This window comes from Parambassis ranga, chromosome 22 (genome assembly GCF_900634625.1).
Source record: "Parambassis ranga chromosome 22, fParRan2.1, whole genome shotgun sequence".
NCBI lineage: Eukaryota > Metazoa > Chordata > Actinopteri > Ambassidae > Parambassis > Parambassis ranga.
The window spans coordinates 9641655-9660754 of record NC_041042.1 but is presented as its reverse complement, the minus strand read 5'-3'; the positions used below and the strand labels follow the sequence as shown (position 1 = coordinate 9660754).

The 19100-nt window shown below is 41.5% G+C and overlaps 2 protein-coding genes and 1 non-coding gene across 10 annotated transcripts in view; 2 read left to right on the top strand and 1 right to left on the bottom strand.

Moving 5' to 3' along the window:
• The window catches only part of LOC114427044 (probable palmitoyltransferase ZDHHC14), a 33991-nt gene extending 21673 nt beyond the window's left edge, over window positions 1-12318 (top strand). For 2 of the 8 annotated variants that reach the window (XM_028394755.1, XM_028394756.1), the window contains exons 5-11: window positions 2759-2896; window positions 3639-3687; window positions 5241-5343; window positions 5669-5778; window positions 7465-7570; window positions 7646-7669; window positions 11196-12318. In XM_028394755.1, coding sequence (XP_028250556.1) covers window positions 2759-2896; window positions 3639-3687; window positions 5241-5343; window positions 5669-5778; window positions 7465-7570; window positions 7646-7669; window positions 11196-11666 — 1001 coding nt within the window. In that variant the 3' untranslated portion in view covers window positions 11667-12318. Of the gene's footprint in view, window positions 1-2758; window positions 2897-3638; window positions 3688-5240; window positions 5344-5668; window positions 5779-7464; window positions 7571-7645; window positions 7670-10538; window positions 10562-11195 lie in introns of all 8 variants that reach the window. The other 6 variants (XM_028394759.1, XM_028394761.1, XM_028394760.1 and 3 more) reach the window with 6 other exon arrangements.
• Window positions 5485-5558, top strand: trnai-aau (transfer RNA isoleucine (anticodon AAU)). The gene has a single exon. It is a non-coding gene; the product is annotated as a tRNA-Ile (tRNA).
• Window positions 12319-14851: 2533 nt separating the features above from the next.
• On the bottom strand, window positions 14852-17898 carry lgals8b (galectin 8b). Its single transcript, XM_028395448.1, has 8 exons — window positions 17696-17898; window positions 17373-17461; window positions 16795-17008; window positions 16502-16621; window positions 16386-16412; window positions 16169-16257; window positions 15912-16077; window positions 14852-15783 (listed from the first exon to the last, which is right to left on the bottom strand). The coding sequence occupies exons 1-8, from the start codon at window positions 17759-17761 to the stop codon at window positions 15634-15636; spliced, it is 921 nt and encodes a 306-aa protein (XP_028251249.1). The 5' UTR covers window positions 17762-17898; the 3' UTR covers window positions 14852-15633.
• Window positions 17899-19100: the final 1202 nt, after the last annotated feature.

Genomic DNA, 19100 nt, shown 5'->3' with positions numbered 1-19100 from the left:
TGCAAGCCACAGATGGGAGCGAAATTAAAAAAAGGGGAACTGACACATCGCTGGACTGTCTGTACTGCAGGTGGGTGGGAGCAATAAACTTGACTGATGAATAGCAGTTGTAACTGGTGTCTCTTTCACAAGAGTGTTTCCCAACCATCTCTCAAATCTACATGTATAATTGTATAATGGATGTGACCTTTCTAGGCTCAAAGCATGGCTTCTACAGCTGTTATGATCTGCACTGGTTTTTGCATTTGAGATTGCTTCTGAACTGAATTTGCCAGTCTCAGTGTAAAACAATGGCATAAATGTTTCCCTCATCTTTCTCACTCCTTGCCTCTGGTGTTGGAAATGCCAGGGAGATAACAAGCTCTTAAATAAGTTAGGAGCCAGAATGGATATGCCCTCCCTAGTGGACATAGAGGATAGGAATATGGTAGAGTCACTTCCTTTTTTAAGTGGGTTATCCCCTTGGGGGTAATAGAAAAAAAGCTTACAAGAGTGCAGAATTATGATACACACACAGCTTCCCTTGTGGTCACGCTTCGTTATTTTCATTACAGTATATACAGTGGGATAAGCTAGCCTGACAGTTTGTGTTTGAATTACCTAGCTGTAGGTGTTCATAAATAGTGGTGCTTGTTTGTGTTGGAGGCTCTTTGCTTTTTATTTTATGTTATTGTTTGTTTTTCTGGTATTTTAATTAGATTGAGTATTTGATCATTATAAAACTTTAAGCCATGACTAAACTTTGGAGCCTAGCTTTAAGTTACTCCTAACTGCTTATCTCTAGTTTTAGCATGCTTCATGCTAAAAATAAGTTTTATAATCTTGTTTTTAAAAAAAATAGATTGCATCACATAGATAAGAAGAAGCTTCACTGATGTTTTCTGATCTCACACATGCACACCCAACAGGATTTACTTATTATAGGATATCATTAACCTTAATGTGCCAGAGGGAGCAATCTGGGAACAATACACCACCTATCATGGGCTCACATGATCTCATGGGGAAGCAGACGTGAACAAAACCATGACTATGATGTCAGAGCTGTAATGTTGGCACTACTTTGCAGTGACAAAAACAAAAGCATAAGAAAATGCTTGAGAGGCGGTCAGTATGAGTCTATGCTACAGGAGGTGAGATTGTAGCTGTCAGTTCCAATGTCTGTCAGCCGCTAAAGACTGTTTACTGTCTCTTGGAAACACTGTCAGCTGTTCTGTCTCCTTATAGACTTGTCTGTATCATTGGTTATTGTGTAAGGACTGATGTAATCATCTAGATTTTAACTCCAAATAGTCAAACATGTTTGATATTATCAGGGAGGCCCTGAGGAGTTTCTAAGCTGTCAAAGAGATTTGAGATTGGATCTGTAATTCATCACCAAGCAATCTGGGGCAAACATTAGTGCTGGCGAAGGGCCCAGACCAGAATTCTCCGTTAGATTGTCAAGTCAAATTATTCAGGACAGTAAATTGGTTCAAATCATCTGGAGTCTGATCTTCCTTTTACTATTATTTTTTTCTTAATATCAGCAAAGTTGAGTTGTTTGAATGAATTGCATGAATGTGTAATTAGGAGGTCTCTTCGACTAGAGTTGGTGATTTAATATTGATGACCACTGGCAGAGTAGTGTGATGATCAGGTTTGACATGTAGTAGCTATCCCCTCAGTCATGCTAGAGAGGCCTCGGTTTCCAGACCAATTTCAACCAGCACTGATTAATGGAGACAAAAGCAGGTCATTACAGCTCACTAAACCAATAAGGGCTTTGATTAATTAGATAAGTAGTTACCACTGTGCACAGCTAGTAGTCTACATTCGAGATCCCACTGTGGAGCTATGGCTGATTAAAATGACCACATTAACACATAGTCCTCTACTTTGGGACTAATCATGAAATGATAAGTGTGCTAGAGTGGCTTTTAATTGGAAAGTATTTTGTGAATTTTTGACATTCACTTGAGAACAACACAGTTGGATTAAAAAAAAATGATGAATGCTTGTCTGTGTTGCACAATAACCCGTAGTTCAGTTGCACTCACTGACCCAAGTTGGTTCACACGCTTGTGCCAGTTTACATACTGATAAACACAGGCCTTTTGCTGTCTGTTGTCCCTGTGGAAGAACACAAACTGGACAACACCTTTGTACACACATTTTAGGATTGACGTCCTGATACCAACACTTAACCTTCGAAGCTAGTAAAGAGATTCTTTTGCTCTCATAGGCTCATAGTCCTGAAATGGCCAAGGGAGTTTTTCAGCCTTAAACAGTCATGTCATCCAGCCTTCTACTAGCTGGTTTATATAAATAGCCATTTTGTGCTATGTGAAAAATGTGTATATTATTATGCCAAGACCCAGAGGGAAACTTCCCTTTTGCTTTTATTTCCCACAGTTCTGGATTTATACTCGTGTTTATGTGCTCTGAAGTACCCTGGATGTTTTTTTTTAATTTATTATTCAGAATCAAGATCCAGTTTGAAGTGCACCAAACTTCTTTTTAAACTCTTTAATGACACACACCTCAGTAAACTTTAAAATTAATCAAAAAACATGCAACGTGCTAGACAACAGGAAATATTCAAGCTTGTTTTGTCAAAATGTAGACAGTAGCTAGCATGCTTAACAGTTTTCAAGGAAGAAAATAGAGCCTGTGCTGACCGGTGGCAAAAAGCTACGACTTGTTGGTGTGTGTCCCTTTCTCCAATAAAAACCTTAATGCTCCTTCTATGTCTCTCTCTCTCTCCCTGTCTATGCAGACCGTTTTGACCACCACTGTCCCTGGGTGGGGAACTGCGTGGGAAAGAGGAACTACCGTTTCTTCTACATGTTCATCCTCTCACTCTCCTTCCTTACTATCTTCATCTTCGCCTTCGTCATCACACACATCATTTTACGTAAGTAGCTGAGGGGGAGAAAGGACACGTGCTCTCAGGCATAGTACAGACACACGCATACACACACACACTCCTCCTGGCTGTGTTCTTGGTGTGTTTGGAGCCAGCAGGTTGTAAGTGGGTGTTGTGAATAGCTGCAGTGCTCTGGCTTGTTACCATCATTCCAGCTGGGAGCAGGCAGTGGACTGTTGAGCTGACCATCCGTGTGTGTGTGTGTTTTTGTGTGACAGGCAGTGATCAATATTGCACTGGGGAAAGAAATATGGGACAAGTTGAGCTTGAATTCTTTGATTTATTTTTTTCCCAGTGGAGCTTAGAACACAATAGATGTTCTAAGCTGGAGAGTACATGTATAGTACATTAAATACTCTTTAGAATACTCTATTTAAAGGTAGATGCAGTCCTTTATGTGTTTCATCATAATGGTTAATTTGCCTTACCTGATTAGTCTTGCTGCCTGGAGCAACAAAGATATCACAGCTCACCAGCACTTAATATAAGCACTTTTTCTGGCTCTGTCCTCCTTCTTGTCACACTTGGAAGTTAAATTGGAATCCCACTTTAAGTGGGTACACTTTCTGAGTTCATCTTGTTGACTTTACTCAGGAAAATGCAGCAGGTGATGGTCTGCAGGGAGTGTGTTGTACTCTCAATGATCGATGTACGATTTGATGCTGATGTGCACTTTTGCGTGAGATGTGTGTGTATGTATATATATATCTTTCTCTCTCTCTGTTCACAGGCTCCCATCGAAATGGGTTCCTCAACGCACTTAAAGATAGTCCTGCCAGATATCCTTTCACTGATATTTAGTACTTGATTTTTATTTCAGTTTTTATACTGCATGTCTGTCCCCTAGTTTTTTCATTTTTTCATTCATTCTTGCATAAAATCTAATATATCTCTCTAATCCTGGCATCAACTAACTTGGCCAACACGACTAAATCTGTGAATGTCTGAAATCATTTGCATGCCATAGGTTATCAGGGCGTTTCAATCCACTGCTCTTGTCATATTCTGCGGTTACACTACTTGCACGACTGGTGTGCCTCTGATTAGTCCTGTTCCATTGGGCTAACACAGCACGCAAAGCAGTTCCACTCTCTGTCTCTGTTGATTGATTCAGTCGGTCTTTGATTTCATCTGGGTCTGACATGCCCCTCCTTTTTGAAAAATGTTGTTAGCGGGAGATTTGTTATGAGCTGGTAGGGTGCTTGTGAGTGCGACACATCTTAAGCCGTAGCTGTTACAAATACGCTATAAGTCAGAGATAATCACTCGGTACAGTGGTACATCCTAGCAAGTTTAATGTTTTATTGTGAACGGCACAAAGTTTGCGACATATGACCTCAGCTTTTAGCCATAAATCGTTTATTACGGTTTAAATTTAATGTTGCCCCTTGCTGCAGGCTGTTTTACATAAAATCTGTGTTTTTTTTTTCTTTTATTTCAAAATATCTTGACTTATTCTCTCACTGATATCATATCACTACTATCTGAAACAGGATCTCAGAATAACAAGAAATGTATCATTCTAACGCCTTGTTTATACTTTTATAAAATGTGCCTACACAAGTGTAAATAAGTTGTGTAATATAAAAAGCTGTTTCTGAGCCACACTATGTCTAAGTTAGAACTTCCTCTGTTAGAGAAATGTGTGCCTATCCACACCATCCTGCCCCACAGACCCTTAATAAAGGAGAATTGCAGTCGATTCCATCTTAGCAGGCCTTTGTAAGAGAACAATGATAACATGTTTTGTCCTTACTAAGAAGGAAAAGATTAAAAAGAGAAAATGGAAGCTTTAAAAAGAGTTATTTATGTACCGGTAGTTAATTTCACTCATTAAGTTAGAATAGATTGACTCATGGCCTGCTAGAATAGATTGACTCATGGCATGCTGACCAGCCAAGTAATATTTTTTGTCGCCACATTTACAGTATTTGTGTTTGTCACTGAGTAAAACAAGATACTCCTTAGATATAGTATATTATAAGGTGTAGAGCATGGTATAAGGGTTCATTTTTGTAGATTCATCTTGTGATTCAACAGTGTCTGTGTGTATTGCTTTATGTGGAGCAGAGAAAATAAGCAGTCCTGCTGTCCCAGCCAAATGAACTGGTAGCTGGGAAGTACTGGCAAGAGAAGGACAACCCCTCAGGCTATAGGTCAATATGCTATCTGCTACAACTGCACTTTTTGTGTCCACGCTGGTTTGATGTGGGTCTGTTATGTGTGTGTATATGTCTCTATAGGTTTGCACATTATTTTTGGTTGAACTGCATGTAAGAATGGATTACATAAAAACTGCAGCAGAAATTGATCCTTAACTTAATTATGTTACTGTGCTGGAGGTGGTGGTGTGTTTCTTTTCTGTGTGGTCCATAGTGGGTCTTTCAGGCTTTCATACCTACCTGATCAGCTCCAATCAGACCACCAATGAAGACGTAAGTATGATCATTAAGTACAGTATACCAGATATAATGTGATCTAAAGTGTCTATTTTTGAAGTGTTTTTTTTTTTGTAGATGTATCTTTGCGCTTGTAGTGTGCATGCATTCCACAAGTGAAAAACAGTATGTCAGTCTGGCCGGTTAGCTCAGTTGGTTAGAGCGTGGTGCTAATAACGCCAAGGTCGCGGGTTCGATCCCCGTACGGGCCATCAACAGTTTTAGCTCCAGGACAGATAGAAAACAGTAAAACTCTTGCTCTGTTTATCATTGCCACCGGAGCTATTTGCAGTAACTCAAAATGTGTTGTGTTCTCCTCCAGATAAAAGGTTCGTGGTCGTCAAAAAGAGGGAAGGATAACTATAATCCCTACAGCCATGGCAATATATTCACTAACTGCTGTGCAGCACTGTGTGGACCTCTGCCACCAAGGTATGATGTGTGTGTGTGTATGTGTTTTTATGAGGTACTGCACACATTCCTAGATGATGACATATAAGCCATATCATTCAATGTTCTGGAAAAAAAAACATTCATTAATTATTCACCTCCACTGTAATAGGTCACAGCACCTGTTATTTCTTTTTCCTCTCATTGTAATTTTCCATTTGGTCCAAAGGCTAAAATAGAACCGTTAGTCAAGACTGCGTTTGATGTGAGGAGCTACTTGGAAATGAACCTGCCCGTAGCCTTTTTTCTCTACATAGCTAAGATGCTGCAACAGTGGAACGGATTTCAGGCCTATTTTAACCAAATCCAAGATCAAAGTTGGCTAGATATATTAGATTTCACACTTTTTCTCTTCATGCGATTTAACAAAAATGCCAGACAACTGTCACAGCTACATTCTCTCGTGTCCATGTGACTGTAAATGTCAGTACACATTGCACACTCCCTCACAGCTTCTTTCACTTCAGCATTTTGCCCAACAATACCCATTACTCATCTGTGAAACTGTTGGCAATTCTTCTGTCTTAGCACTGTTCTTCCTCCTCTTCTGTCATAGCTAGAACTAAGTGAGTGAATGCAGAATAGAGATACCTATTATCTGCTGCTATCTGTGCTGGACACTGTACCCACTTTAAAGATACAGTGCTGACGCTGTAAGAATGCCACAAATATCTATTATCCTTTGGAAGTCTTTACCTTTTGCTTCCAACAGCAACCACAGAGTATAGTTTATTCACAAGCAGCTAGTCTTTTATACGCAACATTCCTTTAATGCATTTAGCTGTGGTGTACTTTGACCATTGTAATAAATCTCTAATAAGCATTCCATTGGGTGGCAAAGCAGTCCTCAGTGCACAGGTGGCTGCCATCTGTGTGGCTGTGTGTGTATTTGTGGCCACAGGCATTGCACAGCTGGGTCCACCGGTTTAAAAAAAAAAAAAAAAAAAAAAAGAAGGAATTTTTCACCCCACTCACAGACTAAGCAAGCAACACTGCCTCGCTCACGTAGACAAAGGACTTAAGCATTGCATTCCCTGCAGAGACCTTGACTCACTTTTAAATACATCAAACTACACGTTGTCATGCTTGCTTGCTTCCTCCTGATTGCATATGCAGATTTTTCCCAGGATTCATTACCACAATCCCAGGCCCCTGCTGTAGATTCCTATTGTTTATCTTTTTGTGAGTCTAGAAAGCTCTTAAACATGTTTCTCTCAGTCCCAGTGCACCTCACTGTCGACTCACATTTCTGTTAAATGATTACCCTGCGTGCCTGTTTTAACACCTCAGCTGGGCTGGCTCTGTGTGCATATGCGGTACAGTGCATTGATCAACTGTTATCTGCCTGATAAATAGCTGGTATCACTGTAGGTAGCTCGTGACCACACACATGTGCGCATGCATATCAGAGTTCAGCGGGTTGTTGTTGTTGCATTCCCAAAGGCACAGAAACAATGCTTCACTCACCACTCCATTGAAAACTGATTTATAACCAAGCTGTGATTTCAAGTATATGTGATTGTGACTTGAATAAGGTGCTTTATTGTAAGGCTGCATATCTACTCAATGCCTTTTGGAGCTTCAAACAGACTGTTATGTTACATTTTAACTGTATTTGCTGTATGATGTTTTAGAATGAACTTTGACTGTTTTTCTTTGTCTTGTTAGTCTCATTGACAGACGAGGCTTCGTCCAATCAGATACACCACAGCTGGCACCGCCGACCAATGGCATCACTATGTATGGTGCCACCCAATCCCAGCAAAGCCACATGGTAAGACACCTCCTGCCACAACTTCAAGAGAACTTTGTAGAACTAAAAATGCAAACTTTTTTTTAACATTTTCAGTTCAGTATGGAGTCAAAACCAATTGTAAGTAATGTTGTCATCCAAGCCGTACAGTTGCTCCATGCATGACGCACAGAGACAAAGCATCTTTCATAGCAGCCTGTCACATTGACTGAATCCCCAGCTGTTGTCTTTTGTTCATTTTCTAGTAACAGAATCTCAACTCACACAAACTAAAGCACATTATCTCAGCTGGAGGAAACAAATCCTCAGATGTCCTGTGTTATTGTGTGTCTGGTAGATAATTATCTTAATTCTAAACACAGCTTGGAAACTAAAATTGATTTGAATTCAAGTTTTTCACGTGCCGCCTTGTGTTGTCTGCAGGTTGGTTCAACAGAGCTTAGTAAGAGCTCTTCGTGCTGTTAGTAAGTGGCATCACAATCTAAGTTGTGCAGTTTTCCTCACCCCAGTTTCAGTTGTTGTGAGTGTCCTCAGGATTTCAAGATGAAATGTTTTTTGTGTATTATAGCCTCATGCTGATAATCCATGCTTTATACACAACAAGAATGAGCAGTCTGTCAGAATGAGCAGTAACCAGAGAGAGGTATTATTATAATGAATTACATTTCACAGTGTCCAACTAGGGAAGTGCACCACAGTGAGTAAACAGATATTTTCTACGTTAGGCTGACTCTTTCACTCTGTGAGAGAATAGCTGGCGTTGTTGAGAGGACATCGCACTGACCTCACAGGCTACTTCTCCTCTGCACGCTGAATTAAAGCCTCCACTCTGTTCTGTTGTTCACTTTGCCCGTTTACTACACTTACCTTATGCCCGATTTAATGCCTCCTTGCACACAGCTACAAAACATCCTTGTACCAATGCCACAGTCACCTCCTTGTTCTCATCCCAATGAGACCTCATCCTGCTTGTTGTTACAGAGATGTCAAAAGTCAGTGTCATCAGTCTTAATGTCCTGAATGGACTTGTTGTATTGGGCTGAAAGCCATTGGAACATTCCCCTATGTTAGCACGGTCAGAAATAACTACCATCTGTTTTCTGTAGCGGTCATGATTAGCAGCTAGACTTCTCTTGTTGTACTGGCTGCTGGCCATTTATCCGCACACATACACAATCAGCTGCAAGCTTAGTATCATTTGTCAAAATCTGTATACTAGCAACACTCACATTCTCTGAAATACATACTGTGAAAACTACACCCACTGGAGGGGAAAAGAGTTAGTGCCACGTCATTTGCCAATAACACTGTTTTAAAGAGTTTCTTTATTCTCCCTATATTGTTTATGTAGCAAGCATTAGTTGCTGACAGTGACTCATTGCACGGAGTGTCTGAATCCCACAGTTCATCACATGCTTCCTGGTGATGCCTCATGTCTTATTGCCTCTTCTTTGTCTCCTTGAAGACTCGGTTTTGTGGTTCGACAGCCTATAAAAATGTAGTTTTGGGCTCTTAGCCCTTTTTCGTAGCGCAGACATTTTAAAACAGACGAAAGCCTTATCATACGGAGTCATATGTTTTATAACCTTTTGGTCATACTCATGTGATGTGACATGAGTGGGCGGAAGGAGCTTATTCAGACATGTCAGCCATTGTTGATGAATGTTAATAGAATGTATTACGCACAAAGTTGAAGATCCACTTTTTACACAATGTTTATATCAGTTATATTAACTCGTGCCTTTCACACTTTAAGCTTGCCTGTTTTTGCACCGTGTTGGCAAACACACATTTGTATTTGTGTGATGAAAGCCTGGTTTCCTTGTGATGTATCGTGTCTGTGATGCAGCTTAAACCGACAGCCTGATATGTAGAAGCTTTTTAAGCTGTTGCTATGGTAACAGCGGTGCTGTATGGATGTCGCATAACACCTTCATAACAAATCTGTTTTGGTTTTGACTGGAGGGGGGTTCAGTTTGTCCAGGTATTCAGACTATTTATTAAGCTGATACAAGTAAATTAAAGATGTTATTATGATTATCGCTCCTCAAATATAAATCTAGTCATTTTAATTGTAATAAATAATAGACACCACTATGAATGAAGAAACCTGTGTTATATGTTCTTCAGTCAGCTATGTGACTGATGGTTTCACTTTTACTCGATGTGCTTAGCTTGTTTCTTTGTTCCACTGGAAGTGTTTTTAAATTGAAGATGGAAAATATGTTAAAACGCTGGTCACACTCTGTTGTCTAGCTCAACCAAATGTACGACTCAATATCAGACACCTTCTCTTTTATGACAGTCAGGGGTATGTTGCCAGAAATAACACAGACAGTTATAATCTCCTTACTTATAACACATCTTGAGACTTGTTTAAATATGGAACATATCATGTTTGGGAAATATTTTATTCATGGTGTATTATGCAATGCTGTTACATGGCATTATTATCAGCATTCTTTTCTACAAAGTTAACTCAGAGTACTGAGGCATCAGAATTATGTATAAGTGTAAAACATAATGTTACCATAAATTTAAAAGAATAGGCATGTTGTGTCTTTAAAAAAAAAACATTGCCTATGCTGCCTAACTTGCTGTCCAAGGTTAATCCATCAGCCATCTCTGTACATATTGTTCCTTGTAGTTGTGAGTGTGTCTGTCTGTATGCCTTCTGACATGTACAGTGCTGAGTCAGTCCGGCTATGATTGTTTATAAAGCATGAGCGGGGTGAGGCACTCTGCTTTTATTACATATCCAACACAGTGCTGAGGGTGTAGCTTTGTGCTAGCATGGCAGTGAGCAAGATTTCTGTCATTTCAGGCCTTGGCTCCATTTAGTCCCTTTAACAGCCTGGAAAGAATCCAAGCTTGCAAAGGTGTCAAGAGCAGCTGATACAAGCAGCTGATAAAGGGATTGATAATACTAACAACCACATCTGTAAAAGGTAGCTCTGTTTGAATCACCTGTGTAATCTGCTCTTTTTAGGTCAGTGACACTGAAACAGAAAGGTGAGATGGCAAAGAGACAAATCTTTAGATTTCTTGTTACTCAGACTTTGGGAGCGGTGTGGGATGGAAGCGGGCATCGGAGAACCTTTCCTGTTAATACAACTTTTAAATTCCTGTCTCCTCTGCACAACTGCTGACCTTCCATCATTAACTGGTCTTTAATGCACAATTGCTCTGTGGTGGTAAAGGGCTGTTGCTGTATGGTACTGGTGACTGGCCGTGCCCTAACCCAGTTACTCTGCTCCAGTTTTAGATTTCCATCCTGAAGCAAAGGCAATAGGGACAATCAATAGGCCATGGAGAGGTCACTTAATAGCACTTTTCAGCTTTCTATTGACTTCAGCACTGTTTTTACTGGAGTGAATACAGGAGCGGCTGCAGGTTATGTGTGTGATGCTGCATTCTAACCAGGGTACTAACCTCTTTTTTTCTGTCTTTTTCTCTCGTTTATCCAATCACCTATCCCATCCTCTGTCGTCACATATTCTGCTTTCCTGGATGTCATGTCTTCTTTCTGTTCCCCATCAAATGTTCTACTCTTCTTCCTCTTTAATTTCCATGCTTCATTTCTGGTACCATTGACTCTCCCTCCCATCCTATCCTCGCTCTTCTTCTTTCTGCTGCTTTCCCTCAGTGTGACCAAGACCAGTGCATTCAGAGCACCAAATTCGTTTTGCAGGCTGCCGCCACACCCCTCCTCCAGCAGCAGAGCAGCGAGCCAGTGATCCTAACGGCCTCCCCTGAAAATGGAGGCACTCTGCCCGGCCGCAGCGCCCTCACCTTGGGTGGCCCATGCACCTCACTCCCCCTTGGCCAGCCCACCCCTCCGACTTCCACCCCCAGCCTCAGCTGCCACGAAGCCACCGACATGCTGCCGATCCACGGACACAGCCACACTCATAACCACAGCCACCCTCTCCAGGAGCCGGTGGCCCACCACCACTTTCTTACCCCAGAGGAAGTGCCCTCGCCACCAGGTATGCTTCACTGCGGTAGCCCCATGGGTCACAGCCACACCATGCAGGCCGGCTTCTACAACTTAGCCAGCCAGGACTCACTACACGAGGACTCTGTCAGAGGATTGGTAAAGCTTAGCTCTGTCTGACAATGGGAATATTATACCCTAATTCCCCCCTCCCAAAAAAACATGCATTGAGCCCCTAAAACTCTCCCGTGCCACTTTTGGATCACCCGACTCTCCATTTAAATTTCAGGCTGTGTTGAAAATTCAGCTGCTAGAAACTACATGGAATTTAAATGAACTGAAAACTCAGCCAATGTCTTGCCAAACCTTTTTACTGGAACTTGGAGAGAGAGTTTCTGGTGTCATGCCTGTATTACAAGAGTTTTTTTCTACTTCAAGGGAAGCATTATTCATTAGCTCCTGGGAATATTACACAGGGCTTCTCAAAGTGGCATATGTGAGCCATTTCAAGCAAAAAAGAACCGGTGTGTTGACAGTTTCTGACATTCTCAGTCAGAAGGCTGAGCTTCTGTCCGTGGATCCCAGTTCCAACAGGTTTTTTTTTTTTTTTAAACTTAAGCCTGTTTGCCTGTTGCTGATCGGACCGTGTATTTTGCCTTTTTTCTTGGACATTCTCAGCAGTGCGATGGTTGATGTCTTCATGTTGCATATCATGCTTTTTCTATGTAAAAAAAAATATATATATAAGGACTGTTGTACTGTACCATGGTTATTACAACTCTGACAAATAATTATATTTCCTGTGGATTATAATAAACAACTTTTTATCAGATCTGTTTGTAGTAATTTCAAAGATCAATGCGCTAATGTGAGTCATGTGGTGATAACAAATTCTTTAAAGTTTATCTTGTGACCAAAGCCTTTGGTCATTGCACTTAAATGAGACGGTTAAATTAAAAACAACTCTTTTAATGTTGTTGTGGATGTTGAAATAAGGTTAAGATCATCTTAGGGCAATATAGTCTCCCATTAATCATGACAGGAGTCCTGGTAAGACCTCAAGCGCTAACCTTTGTGTAGACTAATACAAGTACTGTTTTTATTGTTATACATTGAAAGTAACCCATGAGCGGTGGTGGAAACTTTGTTACTGTACATTGAATTTTTCATGTGTTTATACTTAAGTAAAAGTACTAGTACATATGTTGATGAAGATTCTCAGTCATCCAGGTCATCATACGTAGAGAAGACTGAAGCAAGGCGTCTGGACTTGTAGAGTTTTCTAGAAGACGTTTCGCTGCTCATCCAAGCAGCTTCATCAGTTCTAACTGTTTGGTGGGGAAACATGGTTTATATGTGGTTACAGACCTATGTGGGTGGGTCTGGGTAAAACTTACAAAACTTACAAACAATAGCACTAAATGTTTCCATACTTACCTGTGATGTTCTGGCTGACTGGGCCAGGTGTGTCTAACGGCTGGCTAACGAAACTGCCGGAGGGGGACTGGTTGACAGCCCTTTGTTCTTACTGTGAGTATGTGCAAACTTCCTGGGAATGGATGGAAGCTGCATTGTATGTGGTAGAAAGATGATGTCTGAGGCCACCACCTCTGTTAAGGGAAGGTTTTTCCAGCTTAACATAGATGGCTTCCTTGACTCCTCTTTCATACCACCTTTCCTCCCTGTCTAAAATGTGAACATTGTTGTCCTCAAAGGAGTGTCCTTTGTCTTTGAGGTGGAGGTGAACAGCTGAGTCTTGTCCTGAGGAGGTGGCTCTCCTGTGCTGAGCCATTCTTCTGTGGAGTGGTTGTTTAGTTTCTCCAATGTACAGATCAGAGCATTCCTCACTGCACTGGACTGCATATATCACATTGCTGTGTTTCTCCCTGGGAATCTTATCCTTCGGGTGAACCAGTCTCTGTCTCAGTGTTGTCATCGGTTTTAAATGGACCGGGATGTCATGGTTGTTGAAGATCCTGCGGAGTTTCTCTGATACTCCTGACACATATGGAATGGAGATGTTCTTTCTCCGCCTGGTGTTGTCCTTCTTCTTGTTGTTGGGGGGTCTTGTTTTTGTGGCTTTGATGAGTGCCCACTTCGGGTAGCCACATGTTTGCAGGGCCTTCCTGATGTGGTGTTGCTCCTTCTTCTTCCCCTCTGAGCTGGTGGGTACAGTTTGTGCTCTGTGCTGCAGGGTCCTGATGACTCCCAGTTTGTGTTCCAGTGGGTGGTGTGAATCAAACAACAGGTACTGGTCCGTGTGTGTGGGTTTCCTGTACACTTCCACATTGAGGCTCCTGTCCTCCTCAATATGTACTGTGCAGTCCAAGAAGGCCAGATTGTTATCCTTGGTGTCCTCCCGAGTGAACTTGATGTTGTTATCCACTGCGTTGATGTGTTCTGTGAACCGTTCCACTTCGTTGGTCTTGATTTTGACCCAGGTGTCATCCACATATCTAAACCAGTGGGTGGGGGTGGTTCCAGGATAGGAACTCAGGGCTCTTCTCTCCACTTCTTCCATGTAGAGGTTAGAACTGATGAAGCTGCTTGGATGAGCAGCGAAACGTCTTCTAGAAAACTCTACAAGTCCAGACGCCTTGCTTCAATCTTCTCTACGTACTAGTACATACTTTATACTTTTACTACATTACATTTTCCAGCTATTATCTATACTTTCTACTCCACTACCTTTCTACAATGTTTGTAGTTACTCATTACATTTTATAGACACAGTTGTATGCATATGTGTTTTTTTATAATGTGCCTTAATCATGATGCCGGGGTGCTGGCTCAGTCAGCTAACCAGTTAGCTACTGTCCGCTAACATAAGTCCATCCATTATTGTCTGATTGACATTTACGATCATAACATTAATCTACTTTGTTTGCCCTCAGGAAGTGTTATGAGTTAAAATACATAGTAAAGATGATGAATGCTTATTTATTATGATTCATTTACCAGCCTCTCTGTTCACTTGATGCCCACAGTATGACCAAGAGCTACATCTGCAGTCTTTATCAAAATGGCACCATGTAGATATTGAGACAACTCATTGCATAAGTATGTTTATTTTTAGGTTTAAGTACTTCTACTTTTACTTAAGTACCAAGCTTCAGTACTTCCTCCAACACTGTCCATGGGTGAATAGAGCAGAGTTCACCGAGTGGCAGAGATATCGTGCCTGGTAGTAAAATGTCACACTTCTGCCACCCTGTGGTCAAGTTGGAGCGTTGCAGTTTCCTTCTACAAGATCTAACAGTGGTGGAGAACTGAGGTTATTTTACTCATGCTACTTTCACACAACTGCATTTATCTGACAGGTTTAGGTGAATATTTGACACAATGTAAAATAACTCACATAGGGATAATAGTAACACTTTTATTTGTAATTAAATAATGTATGATACAGAGATAATACTTTACGTACATTGTTGCATTATAACAGAAAAGGACCATTTTTTTAGGACCATTTATCGCAGACAAGTTCAAGAGGACTGTCAGAAGATTTCACAGATATTGTCATTTGTTAGTGGAGTATTTTTGAGCCTAGAAATTGTTAAAGTGTGCATAGAATGCTTCAATAACCCTGCAGGTTACAAACCCGATCACATGGATTCAAAGTAAAAATGGAAAAAAAATACTATAGACCAACCACTACAAATTATGTTGTAAAAATGAAACATTTGTTTTTGTACAGTAAATTAGACTTTTATCAGGCATTGTTCCAAAAGAACAACACTCATCAATTTCTTTCATTGTCTGAGTTTTCTGTCTTAAAGCCAGTTCTTATTAACATTTAACATGTGTCCTGTTTCACTTATACAGGCTGGATCACAGCAGAGATGCACTAGAGACTGTTTACAAAATGATCCAGGGACACTGATACAGAGGTTGCAGACTGCTTACCTTCATGCATCCATCTTGTAAAGACAGACCATTTATTCCATGGTAGGACCTGTCTGTGACCTTTGCTCGGCGAAAATGCTACACTAGCTTAAAATTAGTGACCAAGTTCTCAAGATTAACCTGACCCCAGAGTTCACACCTGAAGTAAACACAGGGTTTGTTTGGTATCCACCATATATAGGTCACTGTGGCTAAGCTAATTTAGCACTGATGATCATTAAGTTCCTGTGTCACAGGACAGTCACCACAGTTTCACATCAGTTAGCTCCAAGTCTCCCATGATTTCAAGCTGGTCGATGCTGCTTAGGTCTTGCACGCGGTGTCTGTACTCGAACAAGTGTGAGCCGTTCACGGCCAGCTTGAACTGATGGGGCTGACAGAGGAGAAGAATCTGAGGGAAACAAAAACCCACTGAGCAGTAGTGAACCATTACAGAGCACACAAATAAACATCTAATCCAAGAGAGTAGAATGCAGTCAAGAAAAAAAATACATTGATATGTTTGCAGGGTCTTCCTACCTCAAAGTACTCTCCTGATGTGAAGGGAAAGAAGGGCAGCTCCCGCTCCTCCTGACCCCACGACCCACTCAGGTACGAGTTCCTGATGAACAGGCCGGACTTCATGCGAGGGTTCAGATGGAGGGCGATGTTCTCCGTCTTGCTGTTGCGGAGGTTCACCGTCAAACTAAAAGAGGTGTATGTAAATAGGTAAGGTAAATAGTGTTGGTCTGTTTTACGCCATAGATTTGAATGGATGGTGTGGTGTCACTTTTTACCTGTGAGGGTACATGCTGATCTGTCCTTTGATTGTGATGTGCTGTCCTGGGCTCAGGCCTTTCAGTATACTTCCCTTGTAAGGGAGGCTCTAAAATGACAACATATGACCTCAACCAATCTCTTAGGAGAATATTATGACTGAGACACAGACACTTAGGACAGGATACAAGATTTAGGCAGCTTTTCTTGACACAAATGGAAAAAAAACACACTTACCAAATCACCTGATTCTGAGTATATTGCCTGAGAGGAAACATGGACACATTTAGATGTGATAAATAAACCAGAAGTGTCTGTAAAAGCTTGTGGGGAAGAGATAGGACTGCACTTACTGAGTTTGGAATGTAGCCAATAGCGTGCACTCTGACTTTCCCACAGATAGAAAATGTGTCAACTCTGTTCAGTGGAATTCTGTGCTTGTACTCCAGCAGGTGAGTACCATTGACTGCCACCTGTAGACAGAAACGAGTTCAATATCATCTGAAATTTATAAGTTAAGTTTGTAGCCTATGATCGAGACAGTCATATATTTTCAGTCAGCATTTGTATTGTGGAAGATGAAGGAACGACAGCATCAAACTCTCCTTTATGTGCTACAGGTGCCTTCCAGCACGGGTTCGCTGACCTTGAAGGCATCTTCGTTCACAAGGATGATGGTCTCGAAGGGCGCTCCGCGTTTGTAGGGCAGCTGATGGAGCGTCTCCTCTGTGCCCCAGTTCTCCTGCAGCAGGGAGTTGCACACCACGCAGGGCGAGCCTTCTTTGAAGCAGGGGCTGAAGTGGAGGGCGACGTCAGAGCGCGGCTTGGTGCTGCAGCCGCTTGACAGGTCGATCTGAAATCTGCGGGAAGGGGGGGAGGGCACATACACACTGGTCAACGTGTCAGACCTTCATGAGGTGTAGCTTGAGCGCAACATTAAACTATAATACTAAAGTTTTTTCAACCTGTTGCTGGAAAAGTCACAGGTGAGCTCCAAACTGCCTCTGAAGTTGTCACAATTGGATCATTAGATACTTTAACTATATATTTTATAATCAGTAATGTTTCTCAGTGTCTGTGTGTGTCTATAAAAAATAAACACACCATAGAAAGAATCCACAGACAGACATGTTTTCCCAAGGTACATGTTTTTAAATGTGCTGGGTTTATTACACAGTTATTACACATATCTACGCAGAGTAGCCTCTGCAGCTGATTTCTTACCGGTCAGCATCTGGGGGCACAGTGCCCTGGATGATGATGATCTCCCCGGTGTGCAGGCCTCCAGGTATGGGCCCGGTGTATGGGATCACCTGAAGCAGAGAGCCGACAGTAAAACCTCTGCGCTGACTGCTTTGACACAGTGACACCGCTTTAAGACTCACAGCCTCCTTTATGAGCTACAACACACCCTGTCTGCTTCGTACCAGCGTGCAGTGACAGCTTTTAGCTGTTTTAGAAACTACAAGACATACGGAACCTTACATGATAGCAGTCAGAGGGCTGATGGACACAATAATAATAAGAAATAATCATAAGCCTCTTACCGGATTGAGAACAGTGTGTTTCGCATTTGCCACAGACATCGGGCTCCTTGTGTCAGACTGCGACATGCAGCTGTGCTGAGAGGCAACAGAGTCTGCGGGATCTGCGGCAAACAGAAGCGGTCCGTGGCTCTCCTGCGCTACACGGGGATGATGATGGCAGTAGGCATTTTGTCTCCATCAGCCATTAACAACTCGCACATGCGCACATCCTATCATGTGACCTGACAGTCTGAGTGGCGGAAACAATGCGGAAGTCGCTTTAAACTCCCAATATCGTAGAAACTTATTTGACAATAAAGAAACAACATTATAACGCCCTTAGTTATATACTTTTATCGGTGTCCTGGTGGTCTAACTGAAAATAATTTGATAAAGAGAAAGATTCAACCAAGATCGGCGAGGGGGCGTGGCTGGTGTGATTGACAGGTCGAATCACTGACGGGCTCGTTGGAGGAGGCGGGAGCTACTGATAATAACAAACTGCGTTTCATATGAGTTTGATTAAAGTAGATATTAATGTGGGGCTTTTATTATGTGTTTTAGGCAGGTGGCCACTGGACATTGGAGGCTGCTTTATAAAAATTAAAAATGTTTGATTGCCCCTTGTTGCTAAATTGATGTCAGCTGTTTTGGTGTTTTGCAGTCAGCAGGTAATTGTTCTTTTTCATCAGTGCAGTATTCAGTCTGCTCAGTTTAGTGAATCTGTTTCATTACAAAAATCTGTTGATGAACATTCTCAGTCATCCAGGTCATAATAATACCTAGAGAAGATTGAAGCAAGGCGTCTGGACTTGTAGAGTGACATTACAAAAATCACACATACAATATAGTGTGGTGCCTTTAATAAGCCAGTTTGTGATTGCAAACTGTGATGAGACTGTTTCACACAGTATGAAATCACATAGCAACTCATAGCATGAAATAAAAAAAAAAACAGGAAGAAGATGATAATGATGAATAGACTGGTGGAAAGTTGAACATTACTTGTATTAACTCCTTAAACAGTCCTTTTAAATAATACATTTGTAATCTTTGAGGTGTTTGTATTAATGTGCACATGAATGAAGTGTAAATGCTAAATTGTCAGTCGACATGTTTATGCTCTCTCTTAAACTGTTTAGACAGTAATTTAATTTAAAGTTTTGTTGCTTCAACAGGTCAGATGACATGGTGTTGTTGTAAAAAAAACACTTAACTCACAATAAACTAAACTCACACTTGTGTGAGTTTTCTCCGGCTTCCTCCTACACTCTAAAGACATGCTTGTTAGGGTAATTGGTCACTCTAAATTGCCTGTAGGTGTGAATGGTTGTCTGTCTGTGTGTTGCCCTGTGATGGACTGGTGACCTGTCCAGGGTGCACCCCGCCTCTCACCTGTAGACAGCTGGGAGAGGCTCCAGCCCCC